This window comes from Neocloeon triangulifer, unplaced genomic scaffold (genome assembly GCF_031216515.1).
Source record: "Neocloeon triangulifer isolate White Clay Creek 2 clone unplaced genomic scaffold, ASM3121651v1 ptg000020l, whole genome shotgun sequence".
In the NCBI taxonomy this organism is placed as follows: domain Eukaryota; kingdom Metazoa; phylum Arthropoda; class Insecta; order Ephemeroptera; family Baetidae; genus Neocloeon; species Neocloeon triangulifer.
The window spans coordinates 2,126,017-2,145,083 of record NW_026775561.1 but is presented as its reverse complement, the minus strand read 5'-3'; the positions used below and the strand labels follow the sequence as shown (position 1 = coordinate 2,145,083).

Sequence of the window (19,067 nt, the reverse complement as noted above, 5' to 3'; positions counted from 1 at the left end):
ACACAGTTTTCCCGGGACGCTGAGAGGGTGCAGCTCACCCCTTTGTGTGCCGCTCTTTTTCGCTCTGTTCATCCTTCTTCATGGAGTGGTAAGGCTGCCTTTGTGATAAAATGAAATCGAAGGAAGAACCCACCGTCGCTGCCAGCATGGCCAAGGAACAAGAGGACGCTACGCAGGACAAAGTGCCACCACTTCGAGCAAAGCTGGGTAAGTTTGTAAAATAGAAATCAAAATCAATGACAGCTGACACAGAAAGACCCTGTGATCTTAAAATTTGAAGGTTGGCAAGATGCAACCTTTATTTTCATTCATGCATAATTTAATTACAGACTAATTTTATGTTGTGAAAAATGTGTTCGTTAAGTAATCTTTGGGGAAAATGGGTATCATTTTAAAAATTGCAATAACATCTCGCATTTAAAATGTAAACTTTCATATAACTTTTTTTTAAATTTTCACTAAAACTGATTGATTTTTTAGGTTTTTGATTATGTAATGTAACTAACATCATGTTGAAGAAATAGCTGGGGTTAATTAAAAAAAAGGGATTTTAAAAGCAGATTTCTATCGCTTGTATTTATTGCGCCTTTTATCTCGCTGAGACGACCACAGTCAATTAAATAAAAAGCGCCTGTGTTCTTTGAAAGCAACATTCAAACGGGTGATCTAAAGCCCGATTCTGCTGGACCCGTGATTGACTTCCAGCTTTGTTTATCAAAAGAATCATTTGAAAGGAGGTAAGAACACAAATATTTATAAATGCAAAGGATGATACGAGAGCAGAAAGAGAATCTCATTCGCTTTCCAAAGCCTATTTTTGTTTGGAGCCTCAGATGAGAAAACGCGCAACATATTGGAATATCTAAAGATGTGCGTGCCTGTATTCAAATCAACTCGGTGTGAAACACCGATGGAATAAATATTAGAAATTCTCGAACGAGCCGCCACGCAATCTTTCTTCGGCGGCAAGATAACTGCTGAAACAAAACCACACCACGCAGATCTTTTAAGAATCGGTCAAATAAGGCACATAATATATTCAAGACATAATGCTTCATTCCTTGCTTTTCTGATAAGTGACTGACATATAAAATGGAACCGTCACTTTTCCAAGCTTTTTATTTATTAAAATAATCAAAAGCAGATTTATATAATATGTTTGTACTGAATTAAATTCATATAATAATTGTTGGATTCAAAAATGGAACATGTAGCTGCAGATTGTTACTAACCATCTAAATAAAGAAAAGTAAAACTGGATTTTATTAATAACAGCATATTTGTTTTGTGATGACCAATGAAGTAAAGAGAGAAAAGCAACATTACTATCAGTATTATTAAAATAAATTTAAAAAAATAAAAAATTATTTACAAATTACAACCAAATTACATTATTAGTTAGTTTTAATATTAAAATAAAAACAAATAATAATTGGCTGTTTGTTTCCGTTAATAAAAAATAATATATTTTCCCAAAAAAAAGCCCAATTTTCTTCACTTCCATGATAGCCTCCTTGAGTGCCAATTTTTATTAAACTAATATATTATCTTAAGGCTTTGCTTTTTATTCATTTTGTATTGGAATAAAATTTTAACCCTTGCAGCCAAAAATTGGCATGGATTTATTTACATATTTAATATCCGTTTTATTTTTCAATCGTTTTCCAATAAGAACATGCATACGTATTATTAAAAGTTTGCCTTCAAAAATCAGATTAAATTAAACGATTTTTCAACGTAATTGATGGAGGTGGTTCATCGCAGTGTGAGAGATTTGGGCTTACTCGACGCTTTGGGAGTCCTCCAAAAAGCTTATGGGGAAGATTAGGCGTGTGTGCTACATACACAAAGAGAGGGTGAAAATCTTTGTCGCTGCGTCCACGTGTGTGCGTGCGCGCCGTAATGCAAATTATGTACGTACATAAGCATGTACGCGGGCGAGAACTAAGTGTTGGCAGCCAGCTGCACAATGCGTATCGATTTTCAATCTCGGCGCTCTGGAGGCTGCAAGCAGTGTAAAGTCAAGTTCTTAAGGGGCAGACGAGTGAGAACCACTTAATGCAGCGAAAAGCATGACGCGACCACTCGCACTCTTTCCACATTCTGCAATTGTTATCAACTTGACCTGCTTGCCCCGAAGATTTTTTTTAATCATTATATAATTTCGCATCTGGTTAACTTAAAATTTCTCATTATTTTCAGTTAAAATTCATTCACTCAACTGCACCAAATAATTGACATTTTTCTTGTACAAATTTCTCGCCCTCAATATTACATTAAAATTTTAGCAATTGATTGAAAACAGATTTTGTCTAAATAATTGCTTTTGCAAAACACACCTGGCTGTAGATGTACAGTTCAATAAAAGATACGCAAGATAACATATTCAAGAGCTCTTGAAATTCATAGTTTTTTTTCTGAATTTGTAGATTATAAAAAATAAGCTTGAGATGGGATGCTGCGGCAAAACGCGAGGCTATAAATTCTCATTCGCAAGTGCTGCAGGAAAAATCTGGCTGCAGAAGTGTGCCTGCTCTTGTATCCTCACTCTCCATGTATGTGGAGAGCAGAGCAGATTTCCATTGATACAGCGGCGAGGGGGCGTAAAGTGTGCAACCAGCAGCCGCAGCAGGCGAGAGTGCAAAGGCAGCTCCAGTGACCCACTTTGTCTTGATTTGGCCACCGTCCCGCATATGCATAATGTGGGGCACACCATTGTTATTGATGCATTCAACCCTTTATACTCTTCTCACACTCAGAGTATTTGAAAGGGCCCTCTAGAATCCTGTTTTCACTGAATCCATAGGTCACAATACTCACAATGCAACAAAACCAAAATTTTTAAATATAGCAAAGAAAAACATTTTCATATCTACAGAATTTATTTTTTAAATTTAATATTAGCGTATCTAATATAAAGTCTTTTGATTGAATAGTTTAGTTATATTTATTTAATAAACTTGGAATTCAGACGTTAGTGTTGGATCAATGAGGTTTTAAAATTTTTAATTTCATTTTTAGCTTTAAATGATCACTAAACAATTTAATCATTAATAATTAAAATTATTGTTTAAACGGACCTTTAATTTAACTTAAAAGAATATTAAAATCAAATTTTTGTACAAAAATATGTATATTCAAATTTGTATTGCTCCAGATTTATATTAGAAGTAAAAGTCTACGAATTTTTCTCCATACCTTTCAGCTGACGTGTAGCTGGTGGTGTGTTGCAAAAAGCGCACACTTATACATCCCGCATATTGATTTGCTATATTCATCCTATCCATCTCTTCTTTTTTTTGCGCACCAGATGTGCACAGCGGCTGTAGCTCTTTTTCGTTGCCCGAAAAAGTGCCGGCAGCGACTCGGCCTTTTAGCGCTCCTGAATCATGTGCACGTACACGCTTTGTATACCATTCATGTTTAGGTTTTTTGCAAAAGTCAGCATAAACAGAGCGGTTGCAATTTTTTAGCCTGGGGCTTTTGCTTTCGTGCGCAAAGTAAAGCAAACACTGCTGGCATTACATAAAGGCGCGCTTGTGATGAATTGAAATGAGAGGAGTCTGCCACTGAGGCTTAATTAAAACAATTGCAAGGTCCTTGACAAACGACACGCTGTGCGAGTTGAAGTGGCGAGCTATGCAACCTGCGCGACTCTTCCGCGTCACGGCACAGCATCGCAATATTCTACTCCCTCGCCGCGACAAGCGCGAAATAAATGGAATCGATTATATATTTCAATGGAATTTTATTATTGGAAGTCTGTAAACTGATATTGTGAAATGAAAATGTAAATGCGCAAACATTTTTCTCAAGCACAACTTGAGATCTGCTTTAAGCCTTGGCACAAAGCCAATATGGATCCGCTGGAATTCTCAGGCCATTTAACTCTAAGGAGATGAGATTCGCTGCATAACTTTGCTCGCATAACTTATGTCACGTTGAGCTTTTCAAAACTTATTGCATTTTTTTCATTAAAATCGTTCTAAATGCAAAGAATTCAAACTCTGGAACAAAAATTTTGATTAGAGAAATTTACGAAACAAATCATGTTTAAAGTAGTAAAAATAAGCAAATTTGGGTAAAATTTTGAAGGAAGTGTAATTGTAATTTCAACACAGCTAATCAGATTGATTTTATTTTGAATTTCAGGACGGAGCAACACGATGTCCCCACCCCCCACAACGTCCAACATCCCTCGGGTGCCCCGGGGAGGCTCTCTACGGGAACGACACCGGTCCATGGACAAAGACCATCCGGCCCATCACAACCGGCACCGTCGTTTTTCGGCCCACATTGTGGCGCGCCGCGAGTCCATGTTTGAACGCGGCGCCTCGCTGGATGCGTCAATACGGAGGCCCTCGTTGGCCTCAGTGGCCGAACGGGGCAACTGGGGCAACCGTTGGGAGTTCCTTCTGTCGTGCGTCGGCCTCTCCGTCGGCATCGGCAACGTGTGGCGCTTCCCATATTTAGCCTATCAGAATGGCGGTGGTGAGTAACTTTTTACCTTTTCCATGCCTCCATATGACCACAAGTATATTTGAAATTTCAATTATTTTGAAAGAATTGTTTGCCTCCTAGGCTCGGTTTAATTTTTAGAGGATTTTTTTAAGATGAGTCTTGAGTTTAATATTTTTTATGTTTATTAAATATTGAATATACATTCTTAAATAAAACCGATTTTGGACGATGATCAAATTGTTACATAATTAAATTTTAATATTCCCCTGACTTTTATGGATGAAAGAAAGATTAACCGCTTCAAAGGAACAGTATGACTTTTGTTTTTCCCCGAAGAAACTTTGCTTTTCCAAATGCCAATATTGGTTTGTCCTCGTCACCCATGATGGCACAAATAATTTATTTGTGTTCGGCAGTGGTGTGGGGATCATGAAGTATGAAAACGGTCAACCATCCCAAAAGGTCCCGTGGCCATTATTAATGATAAAGCATCCGATTTGAGAAACGCGTCTTAACTGCCTTGCTCAAAAAATTATAAGCTCGTCTGGCTGATTGATCTTTCTGCCAAGTCTACGCAAGCTCATTTATTTTTCGTCCCATCTCGTGTCAATACCCTGTCATATTAATGGCGATAATCAGACTTTATCCAGGCTAAAGACTCTTCCTCTTGAGCAGCTAATTGATTCACGCCTCCGGGCAGAGGGGTGAAAATCTCCCATTGTATCAAGAAGGAAAAAACTGAAAAAAAATCTTAATTACGTGATTTTTAAAAAAAAAAAAAAATCAACATTTTTTACCTGTTTTATATAAATTACTTATTCAATTCTTTATTAAGAATTAAAAAACTAAAATTATATTCCTGATTTTTATGTTTTTATTTCAAGAAAAAATATTATATAATCCAAATTACGTCTCGTTTTAAATGCCTTTCTACATTAACAATCAAAGTGCAAAAACCCCTAAATGTGGTTTGGCCGTTTATTTGTCTCGCCACATTCCTCACTCTCACGCACCCTCGTCCTTGGTAATGGGCAATTGATCGAAATCCGAACAGATTTTCGATCTGCAACGCACAACCCTGTTCATATTTTTAGCCCAGCAGCAGCGGCAAAAGCAAATTCAATTTGGTCGATTGACGGTGGCGATAGCGAGCATGTGAAATGATACAATGGTTGATGAATAATGATAGAAGCGTACTGTTGCCTTTAACCCCTAACGTGACTCTCAACTGCGCGGCTATGCTTCCCATTGCATGACTGATAATGGCAGAGAGGCGCAAACAATTTTGGGCATAACACGTGAAAAATTTATCTGTGAGCTAATTTTACAAAATATTTTCTTAGAAAAGCTCCTTTTCATATTTTTCATATTAATATGTCAATTTATACCTCACAAAAAACAAGCTTTTCGATTTCAGTGAATTTTATTTATATAAAAAAAAACGCAGAACCGGAATTGGCTTAAATTCCAGTGCGACCATGTGAAACTTTCTTTTGTAACAGAGATTATGCATAAAAAAATAATCAAAATGTAATAATCAAGTCAACAGTTTGAAAAAACATTTTAAATGGCTTTTAAATTATTCATTTATTATATAGTATAAAATTTAAGAAACAAATAAAAAATGGTGCAATTTTTAACTCTTATTTCACAAATAAAGTTTCTATGAAAATTCAAAGTGCAGCACAATAGAGACGAAGGCGGCGTTTGCGCCTCTCTCTCTCACTCTCTGGGCACCCTCCACCTCTAGATGATGATACACACGCATCCACCCCCGCATCCAATGGGGCCGCTGACGTAAGCAGCGGCAGCGTTAGCAGCAGGGAAAGAGAGGGAAAGAGCAGGGATCAATATTGAGGGAAGTGGAGGGCGACAAAGGGACCCCTAATGTGCTCTCAAGTGACGCAAGCGTCATAACTGGATTTTTATTTTGCTAAAATGCGCTAATGATCTCCTCTCTTTCTCTCTACGATGCGCACCCCAAAGAAGAGTCAAAGAGCCCATGTGAGGCAAAAAAAGCGGCTGAAGGCCAAATGGGCCACGCCGAGCGCCCCGACACAGAGAACGGAAAAAGCGCCGGCGCTTCGTCAATGGACCTCGGCCCTTTCGCCCGCCCGCGAGGCAAATGTGTTGCTGATGATAAGAAAGAAAGAAAGAAAGCGCCGGGTGTATTTCGGGACACCAAACGACAAAGCGCCCCGGCCTCTCTTGAACTATCAGATGGAAATAAAAATAGCCCTTGTTATAGAAGAAGCCATACAAGATAAAAATAAATTGCCTTTTTACTTTACTTTCCTTTTTAATTTTATTAAAGGAAAATTTCAAAGTATTTTCCATGTAACAACGAATGTTTAAATTTCGTTTTCTCTTTTAATCTTTTGTTTTAAATGAGTTAAAAGTTTAAATTCACGACAAGCTTATTTTTCATATCATTTCAATTTCCAGCTGATTTACTACTTTTAAATATTTATGCACGCGAAAAATGTTTGTTTCAGGTGCTTTCCTTATCCCGTATATTATAATGCTTGCCCTTGCCGGCAAACCCATGTACTTTCTCGAGCTGGCCATTGGACAGTTTGGAGGCGTCGGGCCCATCGCTCTTTGGAATTGCTGTCCAGTTATGAAAGGTAAATTGCAACTGTAAAAAAAATAAACATAAAAAACTTTAAATTAAAAATCTTTTTACGTGATTTTGCAGGTGTTGGCTGTGCAATGGTTACTGTGTCATTGGTTGTGTGCATCTACTACAACGTGATCATGTCCTACACCCTGCACTACATGGGTGCCTCCTTGGCCGCCGAGGTCCCTTGGGCCAAGTGTGACCCCGAGTGGGCCGACATGGAAACTTGCTACGTGCGGGGAGGCGCCACCAACACAAACCATTCCGACAATGACCCTTATCCCACTACCAAGCATAGAGAAACTGCCAGTTTGCAGTACTGGGAGTAAGTAATTTTTAATTTGAAATTTTATGATACAAAAAATTAAAAACCAGGTAAATCATGATATAATTTATAACTCAATATGTCAATTTTTTTCGTAATTTTTTAAAATCTTTTTTTCCCCAGACGAAAAGTGCTGGCCTTATCTAGCGGTATTGAAGATTTGGGCCCCATCAAATGGGACCTGGCGCTGTGCCTCTTCATCTCATGGTGCATCGTGGTGCTGTGTCTTGTGAAAGGCATCAAAACGTCCGGCAAGGCAAGTTTTGGCACGAGTCTCGGTCATTGTAAAAACACGGGCATTATTTTCCACGCAGGTCGTGTATTTCGCGGCGACTTTCCCATATGTCATCTTGTTGACGTTGCTGGTGACAGGTCTTCTGCAGCCCGGCGCCATTGATGGAGTGCTCTTCTTCATCCTGCCCACTTGGAGCAAACTCTTGGACATACAGGTGAGTGCCAATTATTTTCAACGCCGCTCATCACCTGTCTACTTATAATTGTGTCCCAAAAGGTCTGGCGGGCTGCGGCAGGACAAATGTTCTTCTCACTCAGCGTCTCTATGGGAGGCCTCATTATGTACAGCAGTTACAATGATTTCAGGAACAATGTGTACAGGTATGAGAATGAATTTTTCATTTTGCGTCTTAAAATGGCTTTTTGAAATATTTGATAACATCCAAAGCGATGTAAATTTTTATCCCCTGATTGTTTTGGAAAGAGTTTATTTAAGATCCCGTTATAAAAACTGAATTACAGAGAAAAAAATCATTTTAAAATTTTTTATATATTATTTTAATTAATAGTTGCAAATTGTGTTTATTGATATATCACAAATAATTAATATATTTAAATAAATGTTAAATTGAAACATTTCTTTCTTATTCGTTTCAGGGATGCGCTTGTTGTAAGTGTGCTGGACACCATAACGTCTATCATCTCAGGGATGGTCACTTTTTCTATCTTGGGTGCCATGGCAACCGATCTTGGCGTGCCGATCGATCAAGTTGTAAAGGAAGGTCCCGGCTTGGCGTTTGTTGCCTACCCTGAGGCGCTGCTCCGATTGCCGTGTCCCCAATTTTGGTCTGTTCTCTTTTTCTTGATGCTCTTTGTGCTGGGCTTGGATAGCGAGGTAAATAAATAATACTCATTCTCGCGCAGATATAAATATTTTAAAATAAACTTTCCATTACAGTTTGCCCTATTGGAAAATGTTCTCACAAGTATATCGGACGAGTTTACATGGCTGAGGAACCACAAACTCATCTTTTGCGTTGTCACGGCGTGTTTCTGCTATATTGTTGGATTACCCTGTGTCACACACGTGAGTCCGGATTAATTATAAAATCGGCAGATTAAAGGCCATATTTTAATTAAAAAAAATGTTATAAACAGTTTTATTTATTGTAGTCAATCTGCATCTACCATAAATTCCTTTATTATTGAATTAATTCAAAGTCCATTAAATAAATTTTACGTGAAGCGTTTTAACTTTTCTTTACAAATTTTTCCTTTCTTATTGTATCTTGTTGAATTTATCTCTTTCAAAATTAATTTTAAAATGTTTTTCTAGGGAGGCAACTATGTTCTTACTCTGATGGATGTGTACGGTGGCGGCGTTGGAGTGTTGTTTATCGCGATTGCAGAATGTATTGGCCTGCTTTGGATATACGGTCTAGGCAGAATTGCGTCTGATCTCGAGTTCATGCTTGGAAATAGACCCAACGCTTATTGGAGGATCACCTGGTCTTTCCTCGCGCCCGTCATACTCCTGGTAATTGCGATAATTTCATTTTGAACAAATATTTTAATAGAAAAAATCCCCTTAATGTTAATTCCCTATGCAATGTTTTATTTCAGCTGATTTTCCTGTATTCATTGGTATTCCACGTGCCCCTGCGCTATGAAGAATACTTATATCCTAGCTGGGCCAACATGATCGGCTGGGCCCTGGCCTGCGTTTCCATGCTGCAAATTCCTATTTGGGCCATTTACATGATTTGGAAACAGCCATCTGGCACGTTGTGGGAAAAGATGAAAATGTCCGCAAGATCGACCCCTGAATGGGGACCCTCGGACTCGACTCTACGGGCCGACTGGGTTGCATTTACCCAGCAAAATGTGCCAGGAACTTTGCTCACCGAACAACGGAAAGGTAAGCAATCAAAAACTTAATTGAAGCATCCAGTGGGAAAATAAAAAAAATTAAATGAGCATTCTCAATTATTTTTGCATGAAAGTGCAAACTCGTAGATACAAAAATTAATTTTACTTTTCAATATTTTTCATTTTAATGCAGACTGCAACTCCACGCCAATCAACATTGGTGACAAGATAGGAGAACCATTATGATGTCAGGAAAAGCCTAATGGGGTGACATCGGTTTGAAAGGTCAAGCTTAATGTGATCTGTCATTTCTGGCGGCAAATTATTCAGCAGAAGTGAGATGAAATTTTAACCTTGTTTATAAATATCGCTAGTCGAAAATGAAAGAAAACGATTTGACTAAATCTCAGAGAGTGCGCTGGTATGACAGAGTTATTGCTTTGGAATTAATTGCACTTGTGGACTGTATACATCTCTGGATTCGTGTCACTAACACAATAATTTAAATAATTGAATTAAGCGCCGCCGCATATTTTTGTAAATTTGACACCAGGCTATTATAATTGATGTTGAGTATGTTTTGAATTGAGCGCTGGGATCTTTTATCACAGCCAGTCTCCCGCTTGTGGGAGCTCAAAGCGCAAATGGAAACTCTAATCTGGATTCTTTTGTTGCTAAATTACAAATTGATTTGTGTTTGGGATTCTGATTTACTGACGAACTAGTCATTTGCCATCAATGAACCCAAAAGTAGACTTTGTGATCTCCGCGAAAACAGAATTAATTTTTGTTCCTTAATTTAATTGTCATATTTAATAATAAGACGTGGAAAATAACATTATGTTTGAAACCTTGAAATCAATCACACGACAAGTGAATTTTTTGGTTAATCATTAAGTTTTTCATGGACACTCAATTTTTCGTTGGAAAGCGCAGAGAAAACAAATAATCAACATTATATTGATGCTGAATTAATATGTGTCAAGACACGCTGCTTTGTAATATTTTAGGGAGCAATTACTCGAGAAATATCATATTAGAGTTTTGTTAAGATATTAATTTAAAGTTTTAAAAGCAATTTTTAAGGCTAAATAAATAATGCCCTCTGACTGCAATCCTGTAAAAAGGAAATCCTTTTCTTTAAGGTTTGATGCTCTAGGGCAGCTAGTAAATTAAAGAATTTTTTATAAAATTCTCAATTAAAGTCACAAAGCTGCAGCGCTCCACAGCTGAGAAATTTGAGCACTAGACGTGTACTGTTGTTGATTGCGTAATTATATTAATGTTGATAACGTACTACGATATTGCGACGCAATTATACATGTCTGGGAAAAATAGTAAAGTTATATATTGATGTTGAATGGTTAAAAAGTTGTAATAGACGATTGACACTAGACAAGGCAAGAGGTTTTAACCTACGTAATTGAGACTTAAACGGGAGGATAACAAATATTATAAAAAGCAGGGTTTTCAAACTTAGGAAGCGACGTAGATGTTGAATTATTGAAAGTCCCTAAAACGTTAAATTCACTGTTAATACAAGCAATAATAACCTAGAGTTGGTAAATATATATCGGTATATTTATACAAAAAACCAAGATGATATATTTATTATGCTGGTGCAAAACTTAATGATATACTGTATACATTATTAATGTTAAATGTTTGGCAAAGCAAGACGTGTCATGTGGAGTAGAAAAATCGTAACTGTGAAGAAATGGTCCACTTGGTATCCTGGCGTTGTACAGCCAACTATTGCGGGCCGTGTTCAGTCACACTTAAAAAAATGATATGTGGTTGATAATAAGTGTTCTTGATGTGTTCTCTGACGATCAATAATTTTCAGATATAGATAGAAGAGAGACGTTATTTATTTCCAGAGTTGAGGTCAAATTCAAATCTTTGCTGAATCATCACGTCCAATACCCAGGTCAAAAGTAACACAATAATTAAAACGAATTAGTATAAAAAAAATGTTTCTGAATATTTAAATTCATTCGTTCTCTAGAATTTTCTCAGATTGAATCAACTAATGGAAATTAGAAATTTAAATAAAGCGATAAAGTGCCTCAGTGCCTTTTTGCCATCACTGACTTGTCGCGTTAATGTTCCACTTTGACAGTCGATTGGGCCGAGATTTGATTTGACCTCGCCTGCAGTGCATTATTTTTAGCAGAGAGAGAGAGATGATGTATTTACAACACAATTAATATATATATAAATATATCAAGCCGTTGTCAGTGTTCATTGTAACTAACACAAAGTAAAACTCTCTATATCCTTTATACACCCCCATTCAATGGCCATGTTTAACAAGTTCAAAAATAATTTATAGTGACATATTTAGCAGAAAAATATCACAAAGTCCTGTAAGAAGTGAACAATGGGCCAGTAACTGTTGTTAACGTATGTCTTATCAGGCGTGGAGTTTCTCAGCATGGCGCGGAAAGGGAGAATTCGAAAGGCCGTCACTGATTTATGCGAATTATTTGCCCCAACAACAAAATAGTGATAAACGCTCAACATGTTCCAGAACAATAAAACTCTAGGTTGTAAGCACACTCACTGTACACGACGTATATCGAATTAGAGTAATTTTGAAAATTTTGAGAACAATGATAAACTAGCACAATAGAACGAGATATTCAAAAATTATTTTAAAATTTTGCCTGCTTTTCTCTAATTTAAATCCATTTAGTGCTGCAATAACTGAATATTTTGTTTGACTCCATAAATATTGAAAATGCGCCCAAAATACAAGTATAAAAATTGCTCATATAAAATTGGTGAACATAATGAAGTAAAATTATTTTTCATATGAGCATTTTATGTTATTGGGGGACCGAACATGCTCAAGGGAGCGGCGAGCAGAGAAGTTTCCCAGCACTGGGAAGTACAAATGAACGAAAAAGTTAAGCAAGCCCAATAAACGCTGTGGGTTCGCCGATTGTGTGTAAAATAATTATCTACTTCATATTCCCCTAAAGCGCATCAACACCAATAAACATGTTGAAATATAATTGTTGTTGCTCTTTGTTTTATGTGCTGATTGTAAAATGTAAAAAATCTGCAAAACCAATGCCATGTCATTTCAATTATTGTAAAAACAGATTAATGTAAAACAATTTTGAGGAAAATTAACGATTTCTTTACAAATGGCAATATGTATTTTACAGAGTGTGGAACCAAGAAAGTGTCAGTTTTAATTATATGATACAACTAAAGAATGTCCAATTAAAGCATGAGAACCCTTTTGTTATTATACTGTATGATATAGAGCGATTTGAAATTTAGGCCTTGTTATTTTTTATGTGATTCAGTGCAGGTTACCAACAACAGAATGTCACACATTTTGAAATTGAGAATAAAAAGAGAGTAATATTGAATTTTCTTTTAATTTATAAAAATAATACCCATTTAAATTTGAATTAAAAAACAATTCTAAAATAAGTGATCAATAATATGAATTTATTGTATTCTTACACAAAATATACGCTATTTACATTACAACTGACTCGGGCAATGGAAGTTAAATAAATTAAGCACAAAAATTATCTTATTGACTACTGTTAAAAGCATTCATCCTATTATCTCGTCACGGATCCTCAAAAGTCTTTTCAAACGCATTCTGAAACCTGATGTGGGAAATCACTGCCAGGACCACGACGCGATTTTCGGGTCTACACTTTTGCCAGCGGCGGCAGACGCAGCGACCTGAGGAAAACGAAACCCTGCCACATTCTGCTTGGCTGAAACTTCCCTCGTAGTTCGGTCCTCTGCGGCTGGCTGTTGACTCTCGCCAGCTCCAGCCTTTCGATCCCAAACCTCCTCGTGGTCTGGGAAAGGCACCCACTCGGAAATCCAAACGGGCGTCCAGATTTTCTTCCAGGCCGGAACTTTGACGGGTTTCCAACTAGCAACCCAGGTTTTGCGCCATGCCGGCTGCCAGATAAGTTTCTTTCCTAAAATTGTAAAAAAAAAAATTAAATTATTAAACATAAGGATTAAAACAAAAAAAAATCTGAAAATTTACCTTTAATCCAGATTTGTTTTTGACCTGGTTTCCAGTACTTTTTCCAATAGGGTTTCCAAATCAACTTTTTCCTCCACAGTCCGTGTGAGGTATATTCCCACCCTTCATAATCGGTGCCATGCGATTTATCACCCGGCACATATTGCTTTACCCACACTGGCTTGTAAATCTGACGATAAGTAAAAATAATAAATTAAACGATCAACTTTATATTCAACTTTAGATCGTACCTGTTTCCATGCAGGCAGCCAAATTTGCTTCCAGTCTGGTTTCCACGTCGTTTTCCAGATTGGTTTGTAGGTTTTTTTCCAGTGTGGATTCCAAATTTGCTTTTTTGCGTGTTTCCACACCTTTTTCCAACGTGGCTTCCAGATTAGTTTCTTCTTCCACGTGCCGTCGGATTTGTGATTGTGTGGCACTGGGCTGTGCTCCTCGTGATCGTATCCATGAGACACGTGACTGGCAGCTTCGTCTTCTCCAAAGCCACTGAAGAGCAAAACAATAATTTCAACAACGCTAAAAGTTTGTATGAAATTAAATTAAATTTATTAACAGAACCAAATATGGCATCAATATTGAAGCACTTTTAAACAACTTCTATTTAACAATACAAAATAGATAATAAGCTTTAATCAAAATAATAAGTGATGAAAAAATCTGATAAAAATTACTTAACTTGCTGTTAAATTCTAAAGAAAAATTGAACGTAAACAAATTTAAAATGAAAAAAAATTTACATCATCAATATATTTGAAATAAAAATCCACTTAAATGATAAATAAATTAAATACATCACATTTTTCCACCACATCACAACAACGCAAAATAAACTATTAAAAAAGTTTTAATTCAAATTAATATTAATTAATAATTTTGCTTCATTTTTTAATACAAAACCCAAATTATTAATTTTGAGACAAATAAATTTTAAATTCTGTCATACCCATCGTCATATCCTCCAGTACCTCCTTCATCCTCATATCCATAATCCGTTGAGCCACCTCCGTGTCCGTACTCCTCAGGCGCTGCTCCGCCTCCATAAACACCACCTCCAAATCCTCCTCCGTAACTGGCGCCCCCGTAACCGGCGCCTCCGTAACCGGCGCCCCCATAACCACCTCCGTTGTAACCGGCGCCTCCAGAGGAATGACCACTGTCCTCAAATCCTTGTCCGGTTCCGTAGCCACCCTCGTCATAGTCAAATCCGTAGTTGACGTGCCTCGTTTCTTTTTTATCGGATGCTGCCGAATCTCCGTCCTCGGCGTCTCTGCCAGGGAACTTGAGCCCTCGCTGCGCCCTGAAGGGTTGCGGGTCAGGTCGGGCAGACGGAGAAGTAGATTCTGAGGGGAATGCGAGTCTCTTGGACTGGCGCGGGCCGTCGTCGTTCTGCGAGGGAAAGGCGAATCCACTGGACGTTTGTCCTGGCAGAATCGACCTGGTCACCTTGACACCCTCGTCTTGCGAGTCTTTCGGGAAGGTGAGACTTGCACCAAGTCCTCGACTAGTTCTTGTAGACGAAACTGCGCCATCGTTTGGAAAAGAAACTGCCCCAGGGCTAAAATAAAAGAAAATAAAAAACGGTGGGCCACATAATTTAATTCAAATGAGAAAAAATCTTAAATATTTTGAAAGCGCTTTTAGGAGTGTCGGCATGCAAAGGAAACTCGTCCAATAATTAGACGAGAGACGATCTCTCAATAAATGCGAGACCAGGCCACTTTAAAAAATAGGTCTCCTAATAAAAATCTGGGCACCTGTCAGTGTTCTCTCTCCTTTTACTTATTCAAAGGCAATTACATTTCTGATGAATCTTGCCCCCGAGACGTTATATTTAGCGCGCAGAAAACGAAATTTCACTCGGCAGGTTTTCAAGAAGTTGCAAAGAAGGGAAAGCGCATAATTTTATTCGATGCAGCGATTTAAATAAAAAAAACGAAATTTTTGTTTATTTGTCGCAGAATGCCCTTGACCGTCCTTGAATTTGCAATTCTTAATTTTAAACAGAATCTTAGAAACTTCCGGAAACTTCTATGATCAGAATCATATTTCCTTTGGAGAGGTTAATCAAAATATTTTCACAGCTTGAATGTCGATCATGGTTATCATTCTTTAAAAATCAGGTCTCAAATTTTTAACTACGAATTAGTTTGTAAATAATAAACGATAAGTTATTAATTTAAAATAAGTGAAAATTTCTTAATTATGTACCAACCGAACCAAATATGACTAATTATTTATATCACGCTTGACGTTCCAAAGATAGGCACACAATTTTTAAATGACCAAGGCGAGAGGCCCCGTTAAAAATACAAGAGCATCTGCCAGATGTAAGAGCATCAGAAAGGAAAATGAACGTGAAATGCAGCATATTTTGAGAGAAATCGACTCTTCTCTTATTTTCACCCATCAATTAAAATGCGATCTCCTCCGATGAACATTTTCCATAGATACACACATGTGCTTAAGGTTAGCGAAATTTTGTTTTCGACAAAATATTAATTTGGGGCAAAAGATGCGGCTGAGAGAGAACGCAGGAGATGATCATTCTTCGATAAGGGTCAAGCGCAAGGTAAACAGTGAGCAGAACTATAAACTTCACTATGCGCTCTATTGCTTTTTATATACGTCTCTAATTTTCTTGGTTATTAAATAAACGGGCGAAAACAAAATTTTTTGTACAATAGATGAAAAATTATTTTAAAGATTTTAAATAAGAAATTCTGAAATTATGAAATATAGCAATTAAATAATTATATTTTGTAACTTTCGTAAACAGGAACTTCAGTGTTTGACAGAAAATTGTCACTCATCGTTTCAAACAAAAGGCGTTGCATAATAACGCTGCAGCATTATTAAAAGAGAGGAAAGATGTGACAAGATGCTCGTGCCAATTTCAGCAGACGCGACCAGGCGTCCGCTTTTACTTCCTAGCCGAGCAATAGGGTTTCCTCGAAAAGCGTGTGCGTGCTTACCTGGGATCGGCTGTCACAATCGCAGCAGACGAGAAAATCGCCAACGCCAGCAGAGCCTGTGGAAAATCCGAATGCCAAATTTAGCCATCGACGGCGAAAGTGAAATGAAATAACCGCACATTTACATATGAAAAAATTGCGTGGATGCAAAAACGAAAGTGACCTTTGACCAAATACGGAGAAATACGCATGAGCGCATTGGGCGCCCACGCCTATGACAGGAACTTTCTTCGGCGGGAAAGTCCCGCCGACGATTATTTAATCTTCCGGAGGTTGACCTGCGTCTCGAGAGCATCCCACATTAGTATGTCACTTTTGTTAGCACCCAAAGTGAAATGCAGCCCAATAAGCGTTAGTGAGGTGCGACTTGTTCAACACACTTTTCGATCGCATTTTGTTTGTTTGACCCACTGTACAGAGCTTAATAATTGTATGTGTGTGTTTTTCATATCCATATCCGCAAGAAACGCGTGCAAACATAAAAAAATTAGGCTCATCTTTCAAAGCAAACACGTGGGATATAATTATTTTGGTTGAGAGCAGAGAACCTGTTCCTCGCCCGCAATTACCAGCGATTGGGTGAAAAGGAGAATATATTTCAAAGAAGTTGGAGGAAATGGTGTCAAGAGAACGTGAATGCTGATAATTAATGAACGTTATAATTTAATAAGCAAGCGGAGTAAAGTTCTTATGTTGATTTATGGATGGTTGATTAGTGAAGAAAATTAGCAAAATTCAATTGAGCGGAACTAAATAAAACATATGAAATTAATTTGGCCAAATTCAGAAGTTCCGATTCAGAATCAAATATTCCAATAATTTTAATTGATTGTGTAGAATAATTTCATGATCGAAGGTTCATTTAAGGGGATTTAAATTTAATAAAGATACTAAAACAATAAACAACACAAAAAGTAGACTTTAAATTCAAGTCTCCTCTGATTGATTGATAAATTTTTTATGTTAACTTTGTGAGAGACGGATTATTTGTGTGACAGTTACTTCCTGTTGTAAATCATGTAATTATTCAACAAAATTATGCATCCGGAATAGAATGAAATAAGAAAAGAAGATCAAAATACGCACCGGTAAAAGTGGAGGGCGCTGAGGCCTCCTCTGCGCTCGCCGCATTATGCCGGAATGAGCACCGCGAGTGTGTTCCACTCTGTTATATAGATGCGCATCAGCTGACAAGACTTTCCCTAAGACAATACCAATTTACGTGGGGTGGGCACCGAGAAAATCCCAACCCTTTCCATTTTCTTCAACAAGCTGCTCCCTTTCTACATCCGGCTCCAAAAAGCATTTTGCATTTTTCCCCTTTCCCTTTCAAAATGCAATTAAAAATTAATTAATCATTTTGTATAAAGTCTGTTAATTATGCTTCATAATAATTGCAAAGAGCACTTGACAATAAAATCAGTCCAGTTTGAGTGCCAAGGTCCAGAAAGTGTGTAAACACACCGGTTGCAAGTTCAATGCCTTCGCTCCTGTCTCTCGCTGGAGGCCACCGCGTTTCAGTTTGTCTGATTTTATTTTTGCTCCTCACACGTGAGAAAATTATTATGTACAAATCAATATCTCAATAAGAATAGAGTTGATACAAATAATTCTAGTGGTTTCCTATAACTATATCATAATAGATCAGTTCGGCTTTTTGCCCGGACGAAAAGCCGACCGCGCGTGAATCGCCGCCGCGAGAGAAGTAGGTCCTGAAAGTTCCTACCGCAAGCGTGCTCGCAGCACAATCATACAAAATAATTGCCTTTGTTTGCGATGCAAATGTGTGCTGGATGAAAATTCTGTGTGATGGAAATGTTCGTTCCTCTCTCTCTCTTTCTACAATCCGCTTTTCTTTCTTACTTTGCAAAGCTCAAAACATTATTTTGCCTGCTGTGAAATCACCCGCGCGCTGACCTTTATTTATCACGGCAGTGAACTTGTGCATTATTCTGCCGGTCAGAGATCGTGTTTTCACTCTTCAATTACAAGGCCTGATTGGAATAAAATTACCCTCACGTTTCATTCTTCTCCAATTTTCCCGGAGTTTTTTTTCTTTGTGAGAATCTAAAGGTCATCTATACCAGAATTTCATTTTAATTTATTATTTTTGACAGATCTAATTTAATTTTGCTGTATTCAGCTAGTCATCAATTGAACAAGAATTTTTTAGGCCGACGGATGATAAATTTCCCTCTGCATTTATTAGAGCAAAATAAATTACTTAACGCATATTTGCTCCAAAATTTTTAGAAATTAGCTAACCAATCCAGATCAACCGTAAAAGAATAATAAAATTAAATGACTTTTAAAGAAAATAATTTATTGATTAAATTTAGTTTAAGGCCAAAAAATTTTATCACTTCAAGTCTGAGGCTTCTTTTTTTAATTTAAAAAAAAAAACATTTGCTTTCAAAAAGGAAAAATACAATTTTTTTTACTTCAATTCTATACATGGTGCAAAAATATGTAAACCTTTTAAGTTTAAATTGATAATCAATATTGAATAATAATAAGAAAGTCAACTAACGCTTTTGCTGCAGGTGAGATGTA

At 37.2% G+C, this 19,067-nt stretch overlaps 2 protein-coding genes across 2 annotated transcripts; one reads left to right on the top strand and one right to left on the bottom strand.

Annotated features, from left to right (window-relative positions):
- The first annotated feature begins 18 nt into the window (after positions 1 to 18).
- On the top strand, positions 19 to 12,866 carry LOC132203893 (sodium-dependent proline transporter-like). The gene is made up of 12 exons (XM_059632054.1): positions 19 to 207; positions 4,153 to 4,491; positions 6,957 to 7,088; positions 7,160 to 7,406; positions 7,530 to 7,662; positions 7,721 to 7,855; positions 7,918 to 8,021; positions 8,298 to 8,535; positions 8,599 to 8,727; positions 8,977 to 9,177; positions 9,264 to 9,558; positions 9,703 to 12,866. The coding sequence occupies exons 1-12, from the start codon at positions 111 to 113 to the stop codon at positions 9,753 to 9,755; spliced, it is 2,103 nt and encodes a 700-aa protein (XP_059488037.1). The 5' UTR covers positions 19 to 110; the 3' UTR covers positions 9,756 to 12,866.
- A 96-nt stretch (positions 12,867 to 12,962) lies between these two features.
- On the bottom strand, positions 12,963 to 17,689 carry LOC132204030 (uncharacterized). Its single transcript, XM_059632246.1, has 6 exons — positions 17,601 to 17,689; positions 16,515 to 16,570; positions 14,486 to 15,097; positions 13,773 to 14,028; positions 13,543 to 13,711; positions 12,963 to 13,471 (listed from the first exon to the last, which is right to left on the bottom strand). Exons 1-6 carry the CDS (start codon positions 17,643 to 17,645, stop codon positions 13,158 to 13,160), a joined length of 1,452 nt encoding a protein of 483 aa, XP_059488229.1. The 5' UTR covers positions 17,646 to 17,689; the 3' UTR covers positions 12,963 to 13,157.
- Positions 17,690 to 19,067: the final 1,378 nt, after the last annotated feature.

Coding starts and splice junctions, on each gene's coding strand:
- LOC132203893 (XM_059632054.1), top strand. CDS start 111: ATGAAATCGAAGGAAGAACCCACCGTCGCTGCCAGCATGGCCAAGGAA. Junction 7,856..7,917: donor GCAAACTCTTGGACATACAG/GTGAGTGCCAAT, acceptor GTGTCCCAAAAG/GTCTGGCGGGCTGCGGCAGG. Junction 8,728..8,976: donor GATTACCCTGTGTCACACAC/GTGAGTCCGGAT, acceptor ATGTTTTTCTAG/GGAGGCAACTATGTTCTTAC.
- LOC132204030 (XM_059632246.1), bottom strand. CDS start 17,645: ATGCGGCGAGCGCAGAGGAGGCCTCAGCGCCCTCCACTTTTACCG. Junction 14,029..14,485: donor ACTGGAGGATATGACGATGG/GTATGACAGAAT, acceptor TTTGCTCTTCAG/TGGCTTTGGAGAAGACGAAG. Junction 13,472..13,542: donor AAAACAAATCTGGATTAAAG/GTAAATTTTCAG, acceptor TTACAATTTTAG/GAAAGAAACTTATCTGGCAG.